Source organism: Salmo salar, chromosome 16 (assembly GCF_965601325.2).
Source record: "Salmo salar chromosome 16, fSalSal1, whole genome shotgun sequence".
Taxonomy (NCBI): domain Eukaryota; kingdom Metazoa; phylum Chordata; class Actinopteri; order Salmoniformes; family Salmonidae; genus Salmo; species Salmo salar.
Window position 1 is genome coordinate 73,202,165 of NC_138306.1, and position 21,639 is coordinate 73,223,803.

General features: G+C 43.3%; 2 protein-coding genes across 5 annotated transcripts; both read right to left on the bottom strand.

Moving 5' to 3' along the window:
• Positions 1-106: 106 nt before the first annotated feature.
• Positions 107-7,898, bottom strand: LOC106574522 (transcription factor Sp3). 4 transcript variants are annotated; one of them, XM_014150448.3, is made up of 9 exons: positions 7,739-7,898; positions 7,376-7,473; positions 5,671-5,904; positions 3,879-4,445; positions 3,455-3,649; positions 3,162-3,363; positions 2,805-2,994; positions 2,393-2,589; positions 107-2,280 (listed from the first exon to the last, which is right to left on the bottom strand). In XM_014150448.3, exons 2-9 carry the CDS (start codon positions 7,442-7,444, stop codon positions 2,024-2,026), a joined length of 1,911 nt encoding a protein of 636 aa, XP_014005923.1. In that variant the 5' UTR covers positions 7,445-7,473; positions 7,739-7,898; the 3' UTR covers positions 107-2,023. The 4 variants fall into 4 exon arrangements, with proteins under 4 accessions (XP_014005923.1, XP_045553654.1, XP_014005926.2 ...); XM_045697698.2 differs by lacking the exon at positions 7,376-7,473; XM_014150451.3 differs by lacking the exon at positions 7,739-7,898 and having other exon boundaries at positions 3,455-3,616; positions 7,376-7,480.
• A 1,041-nt stretch (positions 7,899-8,939) lies between these two features.
• LOC106574521 (obg-like ATPase 1) lies at positions 8,940-18,967 on the bottom strand. Its single transcript, XM_014150447.3, has 12 exons — positions 18,824-18,967; positions 18,652-18,736; positions 17,863-17,960; positions 13,553-13,696; positions 13,273-13,400; positions 12,840-13,015; positions 12,508-12,588; positions 12,304-12,401; positions 11,831-11,971; positions 11,644-11,740; positions 11,429-11,551; positions 8,940-9,805 (listed from the first exon to the last, which is right to left on the bottom strand). The coding sequence occupies exons 3-12, from the start codon at positions 17,958-17,960 to the stop codon at positions 9,698-9,700; spliced, it is 1,194 nt and encodes a 397-aa protein (XP_014005922.1). The 5' UTR covers positions 18,652-18,736; positions 18,824-18,967; the 3' UTR covers positions 8,940-9,697.
• Positions 18,968-21,639: the final 2,672 nt, after the last annotated feature.

Sequence of the window (21,639 nt, forward strand, 5' to 3'; positions counted from 1 at the left end):
TTGCTGCCACCTACTGTTTTCAGAAGTACTGCAACCAAAGATTGCTGTAACCAGAGGAATAATCTTTGCTGTTATCATACAATAACTAGTATGACACACAGGCACGCACGTTGGAAGGATTCAGACTTTAATTACGATCCATTTGAAAAAAGGTTTTACAAAAAGTAACATTCAAATTTGACACAAAAATAAAAAATAAAATTAAAAAGCTTTTGATACAACAAAATGATTTATCTAAAGAAAATGGCTTCTATAAACAATGTGAATAGAAGATAATATACAGGTAAGTGGACGCTAAGACATGCACATACGGACAGGAAAGATTACAATAACATTTAGAAATAATAATGGCATGATTGTTTCCTTTACAATGAGTAACAACTAGCAAGAGAGCAGTGGGAACATTACAGAATTAGAATGAGTAGAACTGAATATTGCAATTTAGATTCAACCCTTCACCCAGATTGGATTGGTAGAAAAATGTCTGGAGGAAGTTTCCACCATAATCCACTCCCAATAAATTCCATGTAAATCCATGAGGGTGAGTGAACGAGTACACACTTTGGGAGAAAGGTAGAAAATTGGACTCCACTAAATGTCTTGCAGTGGGTGCGTGCTCCGGCGGCCATATTTGATGTACCATTTGAAATGTTCAATGCACTGGTCAGTGAACCTCAACTGTTCCAGAAATGCAAAAATGGCAAGTTCAAAATGTTGCCACCATTTTGGGTGGGTAATTGAGAAATCAAGTTGATTTTCAGACCTGTGTCCTTGAACTCATTTTAATTCCATGGGTAAAAAACAATCTGAGATGCTTCCTTCTGACAAGTCCCAGACTAAGCTAGTCATAGAAAAAGAATATAAAATGTGACTATACAACACAAGTGAGAAAAAAATAACTTTAAAAAAACGAATTAACTGAAGACACATTTGACTTGAGCAAGCACTGCAAGTGTGCTCGTGTTGGCTAGACTGATGACTCAAACATTCTGTTGTGGGTCAAAGTTTCCTTCAGGCACAGATCTAGGATCAGCTTACCCTCTCCAAATCCTAACCTCAAACATTAAGGGGGGGGGGTAAATGCTAAACTGACCCTAGATCAGCATGTAAGGCCAACTTTTATCATCAAATCAATCCAACCACTAATAACACTTCACCTGAAACTACAGGGCATGTCACAAGCTTTAATAGCATGAGGTCACATCACTTTCATTGGGTACAGGGCTGGGGAAAAAAATCTACATGGAGAAGAAAAAAACAGTGTCCACACACAGACATAACTTTATCGGTTAGCAAAGTTTCAATCAATCCAAACATTAATTGATCAGAACATTGTTAACAAATAAAAGGTGTGTTGGAGAATCAGTGTGCAAGCCCAACTCTACATTACAAAGGTCTGACATTATGCAGATATTGGTTGTTATAAACTGTCATAGTGTTTTATAATAAAAAAAAGAAGAAAGTGTTATATCATGGCTATGACAGCGTTCACAAGGTCTTAAAAGGGTGTTATTCTTGTCGCTTCAGGTGAAGAGTTAATGAAGCCACATGTAGTCTCTCAATAGACACCCACACTCTCTAGAGAAAGCGATTGATGATTCAATATAGTCAATTAATCAATCAATCGCTCTAGAGAGAGGGCTACTACACCTTTCCTATTCCTTGCATCCTAACACAATTACATGATCTGCAAAAGCTTAAAAAAACACATGCATCTCCAGCATTTTATACAACAGTATGATACAAAATAAGGCATTTCGTAGTGAGTATTCATGTTTGCGAGAGTGTGTGTGCGTCATTGTTTGTGTGTACATAGTGACAACATTGAATGTCATTGGTTTGCCTGCCTATAAAAAGACTGCAAATAAAAAACATAAAGTCATGATAACTCTTACTTAAAATATATATATATATTTGTCATATATATTTACGTATATATATATTCATATATAAAAAAAAAAAGGGGGGGGGGGAGAAAAGCCCATACGGTCCCTGTTTATTGGCCAGTCTATAAGCCACGCCCTCATTCCATGACCTCACCGGGCGCCACGGTGACCAGCTGCAGCGGGATCTCCTGATTGCCTAGGAGGTCATGGGCACCAGCAGCTGATTGAAGGATGAGGGTGGTTCCGTCTGCGGTGATGATGGTGTCGCTGGGGGGTGGGGACAATGAGGAGGAAGCCACACCTTTTTTGTTCTGGTGAGTCTTTATATGTTTGGCCAGATGGTCGCTACGCATGAACCTCTTTGAACACTGTGCGCACACAAACTTCTTCTCTCCTGGAAAGAGAAATGAAAGGGAGAAAAAGAGGTAGAGAGTGATGAAAGAATAAGTGTGGTGAGGGTTAAGGTTGTGTTATGTAGTGAAGATGGCGTTAGTGTGTATTCCTACCCGTGTGTGTCCGTCTGTGTCTCTGTAGCTCGTCACTCCTGGTAAACCGCTTGCCACAGAACATCCAGTTGCAGACGAAGGGCCGTTCTCCGCTGTGCCATCTGAGGTGAGCCCTGAGGTGAGAAGTCTTACCGTACACCTTCCCACAGCCCACGATGTGACAGATATGCTGCTTCTTCTTACCAAGACTCGACCCTCTGGGGGAAGGGGTGACAAGAGAGAGGGTTGGGGGTCACACACAAAGTCAACTTCTTGCAGTCATTTGAATTTCAATTGTCGTGGTAGAAACTGACCCTACTGAGTATAGAATGCGGTTCGACCACATTAACCCACAGCTAAAAGCTAGGATCCACCCTTTTTATATACATTTGTGTTAATATATTGTGTGTGTGTGTGTGTCTTTCCAACCCACCTCCCTCCAGCCTCTTTACAGTTGGGACAGGTGCAGGCGACTCTCCTCAACCTCTTGCCGTCCCCGGTGGACATGTCCATGTCTTCGTCATCCATCTGGACACGCAGGTTGTTGAGGTCACTAGGGTTGAGGGTGGAGTCACCACTCAGCTGCCACTCTTCAGAGTCTGGCTCCTCCTTTATCTGGATGTCTGTGGGGAGAGATAGTTGTGTGTGTATGTGTGTGTGTGTGTGTGAGAGAGAGAGAGTCAAAGTAAGAAAGAAATAGAAAGATGGAGAGTTTGTATGTGTGTGTGTGTGTGTGTGTGTGTGTGGTGTGTGTGTGTGTGTGTGTGTGTATACATATGCATGTTCTTACCGGCAGGACTGCCAGCCTCCTCTCCCTGTGTGTATTGAATCCCTGGCTGTCCTATAGAGTTGACTGTAACAGTCTGGAGGTTAGGCAGGGTGATGGATCCTCCCTGACCCATAGAGAGGCCCTGGACTGGGGCTAGAGTCAGTTGCTGGCCCCCCTGGGCCTGAGGGAGCTGGAGGCCCTGCAGAGACTGGACCCCTTGGACCTGAGAGAGAGCGTTAGAAAGAGTTACACATGTATGATCCCACACACCTACGTACGGTAGTCAAACAGATAAACACACCCACACAACCTACCTGGAAGGTCTGCCACTGTATCTGTCCTGAAGCAGTGACTGTCTGGGCCTGGATGAGGAAGGTTCCTGGGTTGACTAGCTGGACACTCTGGAGCGTCTGCCCAGACTGGGATAGATCCTGTCCCTGGGCACCCTGGTTGTCTCCCGACAGCTGTAGGATGGGCTGGGAGAGGGACGAGGCATTAGAGGTGGACACCTGGATGAAACAGACTTAATTCAGTCATGGTATTTTCTTCAGCCATGCTCTTAGGACAGTGTCCCGAGGAGGACCTACAGCAACGTACATAGCAATATGATCTGCTGAAGACAAGTTAAACAAGACTAGGAACTTTTTTCCTGGATCATGGCTCACTGTAATATGACTGTTATATGTGGTATAGGGCGCTGGGAATAAAGCCTAGGGAATTCTATGTCATATGACTGACCTGTATTTGCTGCAGGTGGTTGTGGGAGTTGTAGTTCTCTGAGGATGGGTCTGAAACCCCGGCAGACACCGCAGTAGCTTGGGTCAGAACCCCCGTCCCGTCGATGGTCTCGGGCAGCTGGGATGATGAGGTTGTTGGCACATAGAGGTCTGGGTTACCGTTAGCTTCACTAACTAGGGTCGCTAGCTGTTTGGCTGCACCTTCCTGCCCCTCCAGCGCTTGGGAGCCCATGATCAGCTGACCGTCGGTTGTTGTTGCTATGGGAACCGTCTGAGCGCCAGCAAGCCCTAGTGATTCGAGGTCTATGCTGTTGATAGGGAGGAAAGTTATGTTACCCCCCGACAGCCCCATGGGAACCGCGCCGCTATAGGTTGTGCCCCCGGCCAATGACACGCCCTGAATCTGCTGCATATGCCCAGCCTGTGTTAGGAGGTCAGAGGTTGTCGTCGTGGCGATGCTGATTCCGATATTGCCGTGGCTACCGTCCTGGATGAGCTGGATTTGGCCCGAGCCATCGTCCAATCCCTGCGCAGAGAAGCCTGCCAGAGTTCCATCTGAGTTGTGGATCTGAGGGATGACATGGAAGAGAGAGTTCAGCATTTGTGTGTAGAGAATAGTGTGTGTAAGGGCTAACATGATAATCGACCTGGTACTGGACATTCCGCTAACAGAGGTGCGTGTGTGCAAGTGCGTGTGTGTGTAGATACACACACTATATGGCCAAAGGTATGTGGATACCTGCTCGTCAAACATCTCATTCCAAAATCATGGGCATTAATATGGAGTGGGTTCCCCCTTGCTGCTACAACAGCCTCCACTCTTCTGGGAAGGCTTTCTACTAGATGTTGTAACTTTGCTGCAGTTTCAGCCATAAGAGCATTAGTGAGTTCGGGCACTGATGTTAGGCGATTAGGCCTGGCTCGCAGTCGGCGTTCCAATTCATCCCAAAGATTTTCGTGGGCGGTTGAGGTCAGAGCTCTGTGCAGGCCAGTCAAGTTCTTCCACACCAATCTCGACAAACCATTTCTGTATGGACCTCGCTTTGTGCACGGGGGCTTTGTCATGCTGAAACAGGAAAGGGCCTTCCCCAAACTTACCACAAAGCTGGAAGCACAGAATTGTCTAGAATGTCATCATATGCTGCAGCGTTGATTTCCCTTCACTGGAACTAAGGGGCCTAGTCCGAACCATGAAAAACAGCCCCAGACCATTATTCCTCCTCCAAACTTTACAGTTGGCACTATGTATTCGGCAGGTAGCGCTCTCCTGGCATCAGTCAAACCCCGATTCGTCCGTCGGACTGCCAGATGGTGAAGCGTGATTCATCACTCCAGAGAACCCGTTTCCATTGCTCCAAGGTCCAACGGCGGCGAGCTTTACACCACTCCAGCAGACGCTTGGCATTGCGCATGGTGATCTTATGCATGTGTGCGGCTGCTCGGTGCCGACGTTGCTTCCAAAGGTAGTTTGGAACTCGGTAGTGAGTGTTGCAACCGAGGACAGACGATTTTTACAGTTGACTGGGGCAACTCTAGCAGGGCAGAAATTTGACGAACTGACTTGTTGGAAAGATAGGATGCTATGACGGTGCCACGTTGAAAGTCACTGAGCTCATCAGTACGGGCCATTCTACTGCCAATGTTTGTCTATGGAGATTACATGGCTGTGTGCTCGATTTTATACACCTGTCAGCAACGGGTGTGGCTGAAATAGCCAAATTCACTAATTTGAAGGTATGACCACATACTTTTGGCCATGTAGTGTATATGCATGTGTGTGTACAGTACACTACCTGGTATTGTATGCTGGATACTCCGTTGGCTGAGCCGTCGTTTCCAGATGCTGTGACGTAGATGGGCTGACTGTCCATGTTCCCGATAGGGAGAACATACTGGCCGTTAGAGGTCATCATGCCAGAGTTAGGAATGTGGACGACTCCCTGCTGCGCATCCTTCCCAGTAGAGACCGGGGTTAACAACTCCCAACGGTCTGAACCTGTTAGCTGGATGGCGGTCATGTCTGTGGTCTGATAGAGAGAAGACACACATTCATAAATTATTACTCAGATTCACTGTTGTGGAATGCAAAAAGTTGATCTAGTTACAGACGGCATTGGTCATAAGTCTTATGCTGTTGCATTGTAGTTCACAAAGAACATGAAGCAAAAATATTGATTTGGAAATGACATTTCTGTACTATCTGAGGAGAGCTAGAGGTACCGAGACAGATATCAGGGTGTAGACTCCATGCTGTGAATAGGGCAAAATGACATGCAGTATGGTTTGATATCACAATAGAGTGTCAGCAGACAAGACAATTATTGTGGATCTTGTTAAAATAGATATCCAATCCTATATTATAGGTATCTGCAACATTGGACTAGTAATAATACAGTAGTATCAAGACATTTCACTTAATAAGGGAAAAATTAGAAATCAACCATGAACCTAAATATTTCTGAATCCGCTATATGGCTTAGCTAAGTGGTTTGATAAGAAAGGATCCAAACTTCGTCAAGCATGTAACGCACCTACCCAATTCAGCGCCTATTGACGAGTACAGTATATTCCGACAGGAAAGTTTTGTTAATAAGAGCTCCGACGATAGTCTAAACATTAACACGCATCGCTTGCGGTACGTTTTTTCATATCAGGAATACTTTTTTATTTATTTAAAAAAAACAAAAGGTTAAATTACTACACACCTTTTATAGGATTTGTGTTCTCACACGGCCATATCTCCATGTTACATCGCTTGTTTACAAAGACAGAAGAGACATTGGCGGCCACGAACACGTGTGTATGCATGACTGGAGATGAAGTGTAGTTCATCAACTGGAGGCACACAGCTTGTCGATCTGTGCAAAACTGCTACAGTTACTATATTTTTTATTTGAAAGACAATTTCCCGCTGATATTAAAGATAAGGCGGATATTAGCATATGTTTTGAAAACCACTTTGAAAGCAATGATTGGCGTTTCTAAATGTTAAAACACAGCTTCGGAATTGTAATTCACATGGAGCCAAACAGTCTACATAGGGAGAAGGGTTTTCGAGAGCTAGTCACCACAACTAGACAAAAAACATCTAAGAGTCCCTTCTACCATCCAACGAATAGAGCTAGAGTGGCTAGACAAAATACGTAATCGCTACAACATGGGCGTGGGGGAGATATTTTGTAGTCCGGTGCACAGATTCCCACGTTCCCTGTTCGGTTTCCCCACTCACCCCTCCTTTCCCCACTGTACCCCTTTAGCCCCAGGTAGACGAGCTAAATATCGGCGACCTGACCAAGTGACGGGCTGTGTCCTACCCACTATGGGCGGGTTCTAGAGGGGTAAAGTGGGTGGCCGTTATAGCGGGGAACACAGCGGCGGAAGTATACTAGCTTTACACCCCCTGCAACATTTAAAACGTGTGAACTTCTAGCTAGCTAATAACATCACACAGTAGTAGCTCGGATGAGTCGAAATACGAGATAGAAAATGTTGGGGTACCCGGTTTTCCGAGGCTCCGCCGTGCTGTAGGAATTCGCTTTGACTGCCTTCCACGTCCGCGGTAGCCATTTCCTCTTGTTTCAAACGTTGCTCTGGCGCTAGCATGGAGAGATAGGAAAATTGAGCAAAACACTACATTTCTCACAGCTTGCCGCTCCTAAAATGCTGCAAAGAGACAACAAACTTCAGTCGATGAAGAATAAACGGCAAACCCTAACTTTGCGACAATGTTTCAAGGCGGATTTCGACACAGATTGAATGTTTACTTTTGTTAACTAGCTAACTACCTAGCATAGGTCTCCTGCAAAAGATTAAAAGCCGTAGCTAGCCTGCTTTGCTATCGGTTGTAACGTACAAACTCACCGGTTGGTTGTATGCTTCGATGGGTTAAATGTTATGTACCAGTCATGTCGTGAATGGTAATAATCGAAAGATTATCTGATCAACTAAACTCCGAACATGATTATCTTTTATCAAAGGCGGGCTTGTGTTGATCGTTGAATTCGGGTCGATTTTTTTCTATTTTGATTGACAAGTGAGGGAAACACAAAAAGGGGGGGCGCTAACAAGAACGTAACAGGAAGTCCCGCCGTTCTTCTCAAAATTGATTGGTTAGCGCTGGGGTTTGGTGAGACTTCTATGGCCAAGCGATATGTCCGTGAATTTCATGGGATATCGGTTTCCTGTTTGTTTTTAAAGAACCTCAAATATCTGGAATCTATGGTTGAAATTAGAGCAGGAAGTGTTGGGAAAATGGCCAAAATGTAATTGCAACACCGTTTAAGTTACAATATTTTTCGTATTAATCTATCCGCATATTCACCTTGTTACACTACTAGGTTAGCTGGCTAACATTGCAACTAAGCGCCGTTATTTTTAAGTGCCGTGATCGTGAACATCTTGGCTACATTCTGTGAGGCTGCCAGCCAGATGTTGCTCATTGCCTCTGCTTTTTGTAAGGAACTGCTTCAGTTTTGCTGAAAATGTCCAAGAGTATGTGCTGGGAAATAGTCATTGCAACAAGGAATATTTTTTGCATGAACCAAGACGCAGACTCGTATGCACAGAACCTGTCACTGTGCATGTCATCTATTTTGCAGTATCAACATGTTCCCCCAGCCTGTTACAAGCATCCCCATCCACTTCAAAGTACAACACACACCCTGGTTCAACACGCACCTGAACACCCATCAATTAAGACACATTTGAACACAAACTGAATCTGTTGTCTTGTTTTATTGAGTGTATTGTTGACCCATATTGTGGTTGCAGTACATGCGTTTCCATGAAAATGCTTGTGTCAGGCCCGGGCCCAGTTGCACAAAACATCTTATAATTTCCCCTTACCTAAGGGAATTGGAGTGTTGCATAGAGTCCCTCAAACGTTTTCCTTAGGTAAGGGTATACTTAAAGGGGTTTTATGGTAGCTTGAAGGCATGTACTGTATGGCAGAAAGTGTCTGGTTACCATGGAGACAACCTGATCCACTGACAAAGTCTGAGATAGTGTGTGATCTCCCTCCCAAAAATGCTAAAACTTCTACATTCAAGACAGGATAAACAAATTGATTCAGAAGATAAAACATTTATTTTAGTAACTTGTTTCTATTCATTTCTAGCACATCAAGCTAACTTACAGAGTAGGTAGCTAGTTAGCCAGCTAGCTTTGTAGCCATGGATTGTGCACCTTCCATTGTTTAGCTTAGTAGCTAGCTAGCTTGTTGATGTTTTCCTTTCGGAACCAGAACAAATGAAAGCAACATTCACCTCCACAAATATGAACATGGCCAGGGGTGTCAGAAGACTGATTTATATCTTCCTCTTATTCACAATGTTGCAGCAATGTCTTGTGAGGTGGGCAAAGATATACATTTCATATAATAGTGTATGGGTAGGTGTGATAATCAGGGTCCCAAGCCAAAACAAAAAAAAGGCACCAGGGCAGATTTTGTATTGTGGGGCAAATACGGAAGTCACGTCAGTGGTTTCTGGTCAGGCACGGTCAGAGATGCCTACTTTACTTAAAATAATAATAATGGTCCCTCCTTGTTCCAATCAGTCCTGACTAGGGCTAGGAGTTTTTCCTGACCAAATAAACTGACCAGGAAACACTTCAGGACCTGGTACTGACCTCAATGGTTGCAGTGTGCACTTGATTTTCATCCTACCATACATAGAATTAATCAATCATCCTAATTCTATCCTCACATTCATAATATCAGGGAGAGGGGAGAAAATCAGCAGACACTGCTGCCCTCGAGGACAAAATGAGACAGGAATAACACAAGAACCCTGTGTTATTGTACTGGTCGCGTTGGTCCCATCACTTCTTCGCTGCCTTGGGTGCATTGGGTGTGTTGAATTTGAAAAATATAATGTCTCCATCCTCCACGATGTAGTTCCTGCCCAGCTGCCTGTACTTCCCAGCAGCCTATGGGACAAATCAAACCAGAAAAACTTTGACTATACAAAGTCATTTAGCAAGTTTCAAGTTAATGTCACGTGCACAAGTACAGTGAAATGCCTTTCTTGCAAACTCTAAACCCAACAATGCAGTGATCAATATCAATGTAGTACTAAAAAATAACAAGGTAGAACAAACACACACAAATAAAAATAAGAAGAACACAAAAAAGTAAGAAGCTATATACAGGATCAGTTCCAATACCATATTTACAATGTGCAGGGATACTGGAGCGATAGAGGTAGATATGTATATGGGTAAGGTGACTAGGCATCAGGATATATGATAAACAGAGTAGCAGCAGCATAAATTAAGATTGTATGTGAGTGTGTGTGTGTGTAGTCAGTATAAATGTTGTGTGTGTTGGAGTGTCAGTGTGCGTGAGTGTGTATAGAAAAAAATACAAGGGTCAACTCAGTCTGTGTAGCCATTTTGTTAGCTATTTAGCAGTCTTATGGCTTGGGGATAGAAGCTGTTCAGGAGCCTGTAGGTGTCAGACTTGATGCACCGGTACCACTTGCCATGCGGAAGCAGAGAGAACAGTCTATGGCTTGGGTGGTTGGAGTCAAAAGATTTACCGGGCCTTCCTTTCACACCATCTGATATAGAGGTCCTGGATGGCAGGGAGCTCAGCCCCAGTGATGTACTGGGCTGTCCGCACCCCCCCCCCCCCCCCCCCCCCCCGTAGAGCCATAGGATCGAGGGTGGTGTTGTTGCCATACCTACCAGTGATACAGCCAGTTAAGATGCTATCAATGGTGCAGCTGTAAATCTTTGAGGATTTGAGGGCCCATGCCAAACTTGTCCAACCTCCTGGGGGGGGGGGCTTCTTCATGACTGCGCGTGTGTGGACCATTAAGTCCTTAGTAATTTGGAACTTGAAGCTCGACCCACTACACTGCAGCCCTGTCGATGTGGATGGGGGCGTGCTTGCGCTCGAGTCAGAATACCATGTTGTTGTTGATATAGAGGCACACTCCTCACCCTCTCAATTTCCATGAATCTACTGTCCTATCTACTCGATGAATGGAGAATTCATTGAGTTGGATAGCCATGTCCAAAAGCAATGTTTCAGAAAAGTAGAGAATATTGCAGTTACAAGAGACTCGTTGGTAGCAAATCCACAATCAAAATCTCATTCATTTTATTACTGGCAAAGAGAATGGAGGGAAATGGTGGCCGGTTTTCCCTTCGCCTTAATCTCACCAGGATTCCCCCTCTGTAAAGCCAACGTTTCCCCTTGGGTACCCGGAAAATTGGGGTGGAATTACAGAAAGAGCCCACGGCAGATGAGTCAAAGTTGAAGCTGGATTAGGATAAGTAACTGCTGATATGATGTTATTGTTGGTTATAAGAAATGATAATGGATACACTGTGAAAATAAAGGAAAAATAAACGCCAATAGTCACAAAGTAGCAAAGTTGGGTCAGAGCTCGCAAAACAGAGATCATCCAGTACAGAGCCATCTTTATCAGATGGTCTTATCCAGATAAGATCAGACAAAATACTTTTGACAAGTACTTATGGCATGCCATCTACACCTATGACACAGTAAATCTTTCTCTCAGCCTCACACAAGTACACACACACCTTGACAGCATTCTCAGTGCCCTCTTCTTTGAAGTCCTGGAACTTCATGACCTCTGCCATGATGAATCCTTTCTCAAAGTCAGTGTGGATCTTCCCTGCCGCCTGGGGCGCCTTGCTGCCTTTCTGTAGTACAGAGGAGTAATACATAACGCTTTGATAGTCACACCCGCACCTCATTGTGGGAGAGAGAGATAACCAAACGGTGTGTCTCTTACCCTGACAGTCCACGCTCTAACCTCGTCTGGTCCTGCTGTGAAGAAATATTCCAACTGCAGAGCTGCATAACCCGTCTTAATGATCTTAGTTAGTACACTGCAATACACACACGCACAGTTATTAAGGTAACTGTTTGCAATATCATAAAATGTGTTCATTGCGTGTTTGATCTGTCCGTGTGTGTACCTCTGAGTCTTTGCCTCCTCACAGTATTTGTCCTTCTCCTCGTCGGTCATGTCCTGTAGTTTGGCCTCAAGTCCTCCACTCACTGGTATGACCATAGCTCCTGGGTCATGGGCATCGACCCACTCCTTAATCTTAATCAGCCTGGGAAAGAATGTATATTTAAGAGAAAACAATCCTATGTATATACATAGAGAAAAAAATCCTCTATATTAGAATAACAAAGTTGATTTTTGATTGAAGTTGCTCTTTAATAAACCAAACATGATCAGGGTTTTTGGAGCATACAAAACTGTCTGTGTTTATTTTGCACAAAATGCCACAATCACAAAATAAACCCCTACTGCAAGCAAAGTTCAGACCCTCAACAAGTAGCATTTCAGCTCCTCAGATAATGGTTGCCAGGCATCACAACCCAAATAACATAAGATTCAGAAAGACAGGAAATAAGGAATTAAGAAAGAGAACCCACTGACCACTTGTTCTTTTTCCTGATGTAGTCCTTCTCTGAGAGGTTGACCAGGTAGATCATGGGTTTGGACGTGAGGAACAGGTATTTGTTCAGCACATCGATCTGCATACACAACACACTGGGTTATATGTGTGTGCTGGTATACAGGCCCCTGCAACTAATGGTACTCTGCTCCCTCTCTTTTGTGAGCACACACACATAGTCGTACCTCCTTCTCATTCCAGTCATTGTAGAAGCGGACATGTTTCTTCTCCTCCGAAATCCAGTTCTTTACCTTCAACATGATGTCCTGAGCAAGGGATGAGGGAAGAAGGGAACGAGAGAAGGGAATGAAAGGAGAGAACATGAGTAAACAAATGCTGAATTCTGATTTTATCCGTGGCCCCTTCTCCCTAGGCACGCCTGTGGGTCTCAAACAATCTATGAGAGGACATGGAAAAGTGTTTCAAGCGCTTGAATCACACACACACAGCTTCGGACCTCAGTCTCAGACCCAATAGGGCACTCATTAACCACCCCACACACACACACACTACTCACGTATTCAGGTTTGAGTTTCTTGTCTCCTCCTCTGACGGCGGTCTTCTCCAACTTATCTATGATTGGTCCAAGAGACTCCTCATCCTTCAGCCGTAGCTCCTCATGGATTATCTCAATGTCCCTCACTGGGTCCACATTACCCTCCACATGGATGATGTCCTCATCCTCAAACGCACCTACACACACAGAAACACACAATTATGTCCAGGTTATGCAATGGTGCTAGATGTCACAAAGCTGCTAAAATAGGAATTGAGTATATTGTTCATGCACATCTGAACTGTGCTAGCATCGAGTAGGTGTGAGTGCCCCATTGATTAGAATGGAAACTCCACATGCTTGCGGTTTTAATGCGGATTTGGCATTACAAATGTACACCAGGATTACAGTGAGCGTTTAAGTGTGTGTTTCTGCGAGTGTGTGTTAAACTCACGTGTCATGTGAAAGATGCCGTCGCAGGCACTAATGTGAGAAAGGAAGGCGTTGCCCAGTCCTTGTCCAGCGTGAGCTCCTTTCACCAGCCCAGCTATGTCCACCACATTCAGAAATGCTGGGACTTTACTGTCCAATGAGAAAGAGAAGTTACACACACACACACAAACTTGATGTACAGAGCGTTTACTCATACACACATTGCCAAGGCTTGTGGAAGGTGCAGAAGTAGTTGTAACGTTCTACATGAATGTGCACTCTGCTCACAAACACAACCCTACCTGAGGGGCTTGTGGAAGGTACAGAGGTAGTCATAGCGTTCGTCAGGGATGGGTACTCTGCTCTCGTTGGGGTCGATAGTGCAGAAGGGAAAATTCTCTGCTGCGGCCTGGCTCTTGGTCAGCACATTGAAGAATGTTGACTTCCTGTAGACAAAAATGACAAGACAAAGTTTGTCACTATTCTACAGCCCAAGACATCTGCATGGTAAGGTCTTCTGAACAACCAAAGCAGATACTGTTGTCTGATTTGCACTGTACTGACATGCAGCCAGCACAGTACAGGTTGGGTTGGCCCTAGGGTTGCAAAGGGTCAGAAACTTTCCATGGAAACTTAAGCCCGGGAATTTTGCTTAAATTCATCAAACAAAGTTAGCTTATAACAGTGAACCCTTTTTGTGGGATACACATAGGGCAATTATAGGTCTTGTGGCATATTTTGGTTAAACTATCGCAAATTCAATGGAATTCCAACCCTCTGCATGCACAGTGCATTCTTCCATCACATGTACAGCTGATTCTCAAGATCTTGCACACTTATGAGATGCTATTGAGCCCACACTACTACACTGTCTGAGCCAAGGACTACATGCTTTTTGGTAAGTTTTGATTACAATACTGTGTGGGGTGAATATGTTTTATATGACATACATGATTTTTTGTTAACTAGTAAATAGTAGCCTACAGCAAAGTGTGTTTAAATCATTTCTAACAATTTCTGCTAGTTCGTTTTTGCTACCATGTGGGTTTTAGCTTGTTTGAGCCTGCTAACTGAGGAGTGTTAATTCACCAGTTTCCATACATGTTTAACTTTAAAACATTTATCTTACAAAGGAGTTGCTTAATCTAACTGCTTAACTATTTATCTGTACATGGAACTGTATGTTTTTTTAAACTATTTATTTTCTAATCTTTACAGCAAAATGCCACGGACACTATCTGATGTGTGGAGACATTTCACTGCAGCTAACGTAGAAGGAAAAGCTGTGTACATTTGCAAACACTGTGCTAAATCATATGTTAAGAAGAATGCAACAAAGATGCCAAGTGCATAAAGTTCCCTCAGCGCTCACAACAAGCAACCTCTGACAAAAGTCCCTCTACTTCTATTCGAGGTGAAAATGATGAATCAGACACCTTATTAATAGCAAGAGCTCATGGTCCTCCTGGAATCAGAAGTGTTTTTGACTCAATGGAGGTACGTAGTCAGAGAAATGCTGATGAATGTCTTGCTCGAGCTGTGTATGCAACTGGTTCACATCTGAGAGATTTCTGAATGTTCTTCGCCCAGCATACACCCCTCCAACCAGACATGCTTTATCTACTCACTTGCTAGATGCAGAGTTCAACAGAGTTCAAGTGAAGGTCAAGCAAATCATAGAGAAAGCAGACTGTATTGCAATCATCTCTGATGGGTGGTCGAATGTTCGTGGGCAAGGAATAATTAACATCATTTCCACCCCTCAACCAGTATTCTACAAGAGTACAGACACAAGGGACAACAGCCACACCGGTCTCTACATTGCAGATGAGATGAAGGCAGTCATCAATGACCTTGGACCACAGAAGGTATTTGCACTGGTGACAGACAATGCTACGAACATGAAGGCTGCTTGGTCTAAAGTGGAGGAGTCCTACCCTCACATCACACCCTTTGGCTGTGCTGCTCATGCATTGAATCTGCTCCTCAAGAACATCATGGCACTGAAAACAATGGATAGACTCTACAAGAGAGCCAAGGAAATGGTTAGGTATGTGAAGGGTCATGAAGTTATAGCAGCAATCTACCTCACCAAGCAAAGTGAGAATAAGAGCACCACATTGAAGCTGCCCAGCAACACCCGTTGAGGTGGTGTCGTCATCATGTTTGACAGTCTCCTAGAGGGGAAGGAGTCTCTCCAAGAAATGTCAATATCAGTCTGCCGATATGGACAGCCCCATCAAGAGGATCCTCCTGGATGATGTATTTTGGGAGAGAGTGGTAAGCAGCCTGAAACCTATAGCAGTAGCCATTGCACAGATTGAAGGAGACAATGCCATCCTGTCTGATGTTCAGACTCTGCATGCAGATGTAAGAGAATAAATCTGTACTGCCCTGCCCACTTCACTGTTGCTCCAAGCAGAGGAAACTGCAGTTCTGAAATACATCAAAAAGTGTGAAGACTTCTGCCAAGTATGCTGGCAAGAGCATCCTGTCTGGTGCAGAGATAAACGAGGCCTATGGTGTCATCACTACCGTGCCTTGCCACCTTGGTCTGGATGAGAGCAAGGTTCTTGGCAGTCTGGCGAAGTACACTTCCAAGCAAGGGCTTTGGGATGAAAATGTAATATGGCAGTCGTGCCAACATATCTCATCAGCCACCTGGTGGAAGGGACTTTGTAGAGGCTCTTTCCCCTGTTGCCTCTATCATCATCATCCTCAATCCCACCAACATCAGCCGCCTCAGAGTGCAACTGGTCCTTGTTTGGGAACACACACACCAAAGCACGCAACAGGCTGACCGATACAAGGGTTGAAAAATTGGTGGCCATCCAGGCAAATTTGAGGCTTTTTGAGCCTGACAACAAGCCATCCTCAACAAGGTTGGAAAGTGACAGTGAAGATGAGGACTCAGAGTCTAATGTTCAAGAGGTGGACATTGAGGAGGTCCAGGGAAGCCTGGGAGGAAGACAACCAAAGCTTTAGTTTCTAGACTATCACATGTTGAAAATGTTTTTGGGAGATGCGACGAACCATTGGGGATCATTCAATATTCCCTTCCTTTTGTTGTTCAGCGAAATCGTCCCATGTGAAGAGTCACCTCATTTAATTAAAGTTCAATTCGTAACTAAATAGTTTTTTGTTTTTATTTCTATTGGAAGGATTTAATCATTTGCAATTAAGTATTTTTTTTAAATTTTACCTTTATTTAACCATGTAGGCCGGTTGAGAACAAGTTCTCATTTACAACTGCGACCTGGCCAAGAAAGCAAAGCAGTGCGACAAAAACCACAAAAACAAACAAACATACAGTCAATAACACAATAGAAAAATATATGTACAGTGTGTGCAAATGTAGACGATTATGGCCTATTTATTGCCCTAGAGGCGACATAATTACAATTTAGCATTAACAATGGAGTGATAGATGTGCAGATGATGATGTGCAAGTAGACCCCCTTCAGCCCCCAGCTGTGCCCTGGACACCATATGATAGATGTGGTCAGATGTGGAAGTTGGTCAGGATGATATCTATGAGGGTGCCCATGGTTACGGATTTAGGGTTGTACCTGGTAGGTTCCTTGATAATTTGTGTGAGATTAAGGGCATCTAACTTAGATTGTAGGATGGCCAGGGTGTTAAGCATATCCCAGTTTAGGTCACCTAACAGTATGAACTCCGAATCAATTCACATTTGGTGTCCAGGGCACAGCTGGGGGCTGAGGGGGGTCTATAACAAGCGACAACGGTGAGAAACTTATTTCTGGAAAGGTGGATTTTTAAAAGTAGAAGCTCGAATTGTTTGGGCACAGACCTGGATAGTATGACAGAACTCTGAAGGCAATCTCTGCAGTAGATTGCAACTCCGCCCCCTTTGGCAGGTCTATCTTGTCAGAAAATGTTGTAGTTGGGGATGGAAATTTCAGAATTTTTGGTAGCCTTCCTAAACCAGGATTCAGACACGGCTAGGACATCATGGTTGGCGGAGTGTGCTAAAGCAGTGAATAAAACAAACTTAGGGAGGTGGCTTCTGATGTTAACATGCATGAAACCAAGGCTTTTACGGTTACACAAGTCAACAAATGAGAGCGCCTGGGGAATGGGATTGGTGCTGGGAGCTGCAGGGACTGAATTAACCTCTACATCAAAAGGGGAACAGAGGAGGAGTAGGATGAGGGTACGGCTAAAGGCTATAAGAACTGGTCGTCTAGTGCGTTCGGAACAGAGAGTAAAAGGAGCAGATTTCTGGGCGTGGAAGAATAGATTCAAGGCATAATGTACAGACAAAGGTATGGTAGGATGTGAGTACAGTGGAGGTAAACCTAGGCATTAAGTGACGATATCTACTTATGAGAAGGTAAAATATTTATGTTTCTGTCTCCATATGATATGGTAAATATATCCAATGCAAAAAACATCTACATTTAAATGGTATTAATATTAATTTGCATATATTTCCATTAATTCCCATATGTTCCCACGTAGTTTCCTCCTCTGAATATTCCCCAAAATATGCAACCCTAGTTGGCCCTATAGTGTCAATCATGCTAATGATTCTCCAAACCCTAGTTTACAACCATGGGCAACTACTAAATTGTCGTCATGTCCATACCCAACATTCGGCAATCCCACAATCCCAATCTTCAAAGAAGTCCCGAAACGTCCAATCAGTGGTGGTTGTTTTGGTCCTTCTCCCTTCTTTGGAGGCATCTGCAACAGCAACAAAACATTTAGCAACAGAAATTAAACAATTCACAACTCTTGAACCAAACAACTAAATTATGGGGCATGCTTAATATTAACTAGCTACTGTTCTCTTTTACTCTGACATCGACCTGTCACTAGTTTTTGTACTTATTACAATGGCTTAGCACATTAGCAAGGCTGGGTTCGCATAACATTCAAGGCTGGGTTCGCAATGACACACATTGCCTTGAACTAGACCCCAACCTGTGTAGTTGCGTCTGGAATACTGCTGGCAAATAATACAGACAGCAATCTATACCCTGCGATGACATGTCACATAGCTACCTAGTTAATAGTCATTTATCTTGGATAACTTCCCGGTTTCATATCGCTGGCTCAACACCTAACTAGCTACTCAAGTTGACACAAACGACAACCTAATTTGAAAAGACAGACGTGCCAGTTGGCGCAGCTAACCAACTGCATAGATAGCTAACTAGCAAACAGGCTAAAACACATGTGGAGAAGCTAGCTTGCTAGTACGGAATGGCCCTAAGTCCCATTCATTCTGCTTGTCAGCATGCTAACTTACCTAGCCAACTAGCTAGCTATGTCAAGTAACGTTGCTGTTTATTAAAATACAACGAACCATTTTCGCAAGGTCGAATATATAACCAAACAAGCATGTATTTAACGAGCTATATGTTTATATTACCTTGATTTCGGTCTCTTTTTGGGCGGCTATCTACGAAAATAGATCTGTTCGGAAATTTGTTCACACTGCTCCACAGCTAGCGAAACTAGAAAAGGGTCGTCACTAGTTAAAACAGCCACAAAGTTAAAAACCCATTAATTTAACTTAATTAAAATGTGATTTTCAAACTAACCTCAGCAGTGTGATTAACCTTATGCATAAACTTAAATTAAAACCCAAAATATATTTTTTGTTTTCACAATTTTTTTACGATATGGACAATTTTGACTTTGTGGCTGTGCTATATAGTGGAAACCCTAGAAAATAGACAGCATATCGGAAGTGTTTTGCGTCTCCGCATTCTCAATGGACGAAAACCAATAACACGTCAAGCGAAAAACGGAGAGAAACGTCAACACGTTTGCAGTATGACGTAATTGATTCAACATCGATCAGCCCGCGCGGTGGCGGTAATGCAATATAATATTGGATGCCAACAGCCGTTAAACCCCAACGAAGAAGATCAGCCCGAGCGGTTTCCTTCATTGACACCTAAACGAGGCCAGATATACCTAACCTGTTACACTTGCTTTGGCATCGTAAACATGTTCCCATGCCAATAAAGCCCTTTGAATTGAGTTGATCCCTTTGAGGAGATGGGGAAATGGGAGTGAATGACGCTAGCTCAGAAACCCAACATTGGGTGACGTAGCATGACAACGTGAACGCGATTGGTCAACAGTCTGCTGGGTGGGGCGTTACACGTTCCCTCATGCATTGACCAATGGCATTCCTATATCTTCCTTTCTCTAATATCATTTTCAATTAAATTCTAATGGCTTATTGGCATAGGAAACATATGTTTACATTGCCAAAGCAAGTGAAATAGATAAACAAAAGTGAAATAAACAATACAAAATGAACAGTAAAAACAGTCACAAAAGTTTAAAAGGAATATAGACCTTTCAAATGTCATATTATGGCTGTGTTCAGTGTTGTAACGATGTGCAAATAGTTACATTACAAAAGGGAAAATAAACTTCTCTCTGACAAGGCTTTCTGAAGGTTTCGGCGCCTAAAAACGGTTCATTCATCGGAGCTTCATTATCTGTTCACAATGAACATCAGGGACATCTGCTGGTCAACGATAAATAGCAGCGTGTGACTATCAGATCGACATTTTCGATCTCCACTGTTTTATCAAAACTCCGTTGCGCACGGTAAATTCTGGGCTTTAGTAGCCTAAAAACAGTTGGAATACCAGGTTCGCATTTTACATAATGTTTCCCTTTTTGTCTTCAAGTTTACTATACTGAACAAAAATATAAATGCAACATGCAACAATTTCAAATATTCTACTGAGTTACAGTTCATATAAGAAAATCAGTCAATTGAAATAAATGAATTGTGCCCTAATCTATTGACTTCACGACTGGGAATACAGATATGCATATGTTGGTCACAGATACCTTAAAAAAAAAAGGCAGGGGTGGGGGATCAGAAAACCAGTCTGGTGTGACTGGTGTCACGCTCATGCAGTGTGACACATTTCCTTTGCATAGATTTGATCTGGCTGTTGATTGTGGCCTGTGGAATGTTGTCCCACTCCACTTCAATTTCTTTGCGAAGTTGCTGGATATTGGCGGGAACTTGAACATGCTGTTGTACACGTAGATCCAGAGCATCCCAAACATGCACACTTGGTGACATGTCTGCTGAGTATGCAGACCATGGAAGAACTGGGACATTTTCAGCTTCCAGGAATTGTGTACAGATAGATCCTTGGGACAAGGGGCCGTGCATTATCATGCTGAAACATGAGGTGATGGTGATGAATGGCACGACAATGGGCCTCAGAATCCCGTCAGGATATCTCTGTGTATTCAAATTGCCATTGATAAAGTGAAATTGTGTTTGTTGTCCATAGCTTATGCCTGCTCATACCATAACCCCACCGCCACCATGGTGCACTCTATTCACAACTTTGACATCAGCAAACCGCTCACCCACACAACGCCATACACATGGTCTACGTTTGTGAGGCCTGTTGGAGGTTCTGCCAAATTCTCTAAAACAACATTGGAGGCAGCTTATGATAGAGAAATTAACATTCAATTATCTGGCAACAGCTCTGGTGGACATTTCTGCAGTCAGCATGACAATTACACGTTCCCTCAAAACTTGAGACATCTGTGGCATTGTGTTGTGTGACAAAACTGCACATTTTAGAGTGGCCTTTTATTGCCCCCAGCACAAGGTGCACCTGTGTAATGATCATGCTGATTAAAATCAGCTTATTTATATGCCACACATGTCAGGTGGATGGATTCTTTTGGCAAAGGAGAAATGCTCACTAACAGGGATGTAAACAAATTTGTGAACAAAATGAGAGAAACCCTTTTTTTTCCATATGGAACATTTTTGGGATATTTTATTTCAGCTCATGAAGCATGGGACCAACACTTTACATGTTGCATTTATATATTTTTTCAGTATAATTCAAATTAGTAAAACAGACATTCCCATTCGAAACAGTGTTGGTTTGGGTGAACAGCAAGTATTCTCTTTTCACAACACCTGTTATCCTTGAATGTGCATTTTGAGATGAAGACAACCCCAAAAATGGCTCAATGATTTTCTTCGAACTTGGAGACAAAATTATATTGAGCCTGAGAAATCTCTCCCCTCACCCCCTAAGCTGTGCCCCTTTTATAGCCATAGTTAAGGGCCTAGGTCCCTTCCAGTAATTGTAATTCAACGGTCTATGCAATATCTGTACATACCTTTCACATTGTTAAAAAGCAACAATTGTTGAAAAGCAACAATGATTCAACATCAAAAGCACCCAACTGCAGCATTCTTGCAATCGCAGAGAAACTGTTTGCCTGATTGCATGGCCGCCTTCCAGACGTTCTTTGGGACCATAACATTTGAGCCTGGGTGAATTTAAAATCTTCAAAACCTGAAAAATACAGCCAGATGCTGTAAAAGACCAGAAAGTACTGAAAA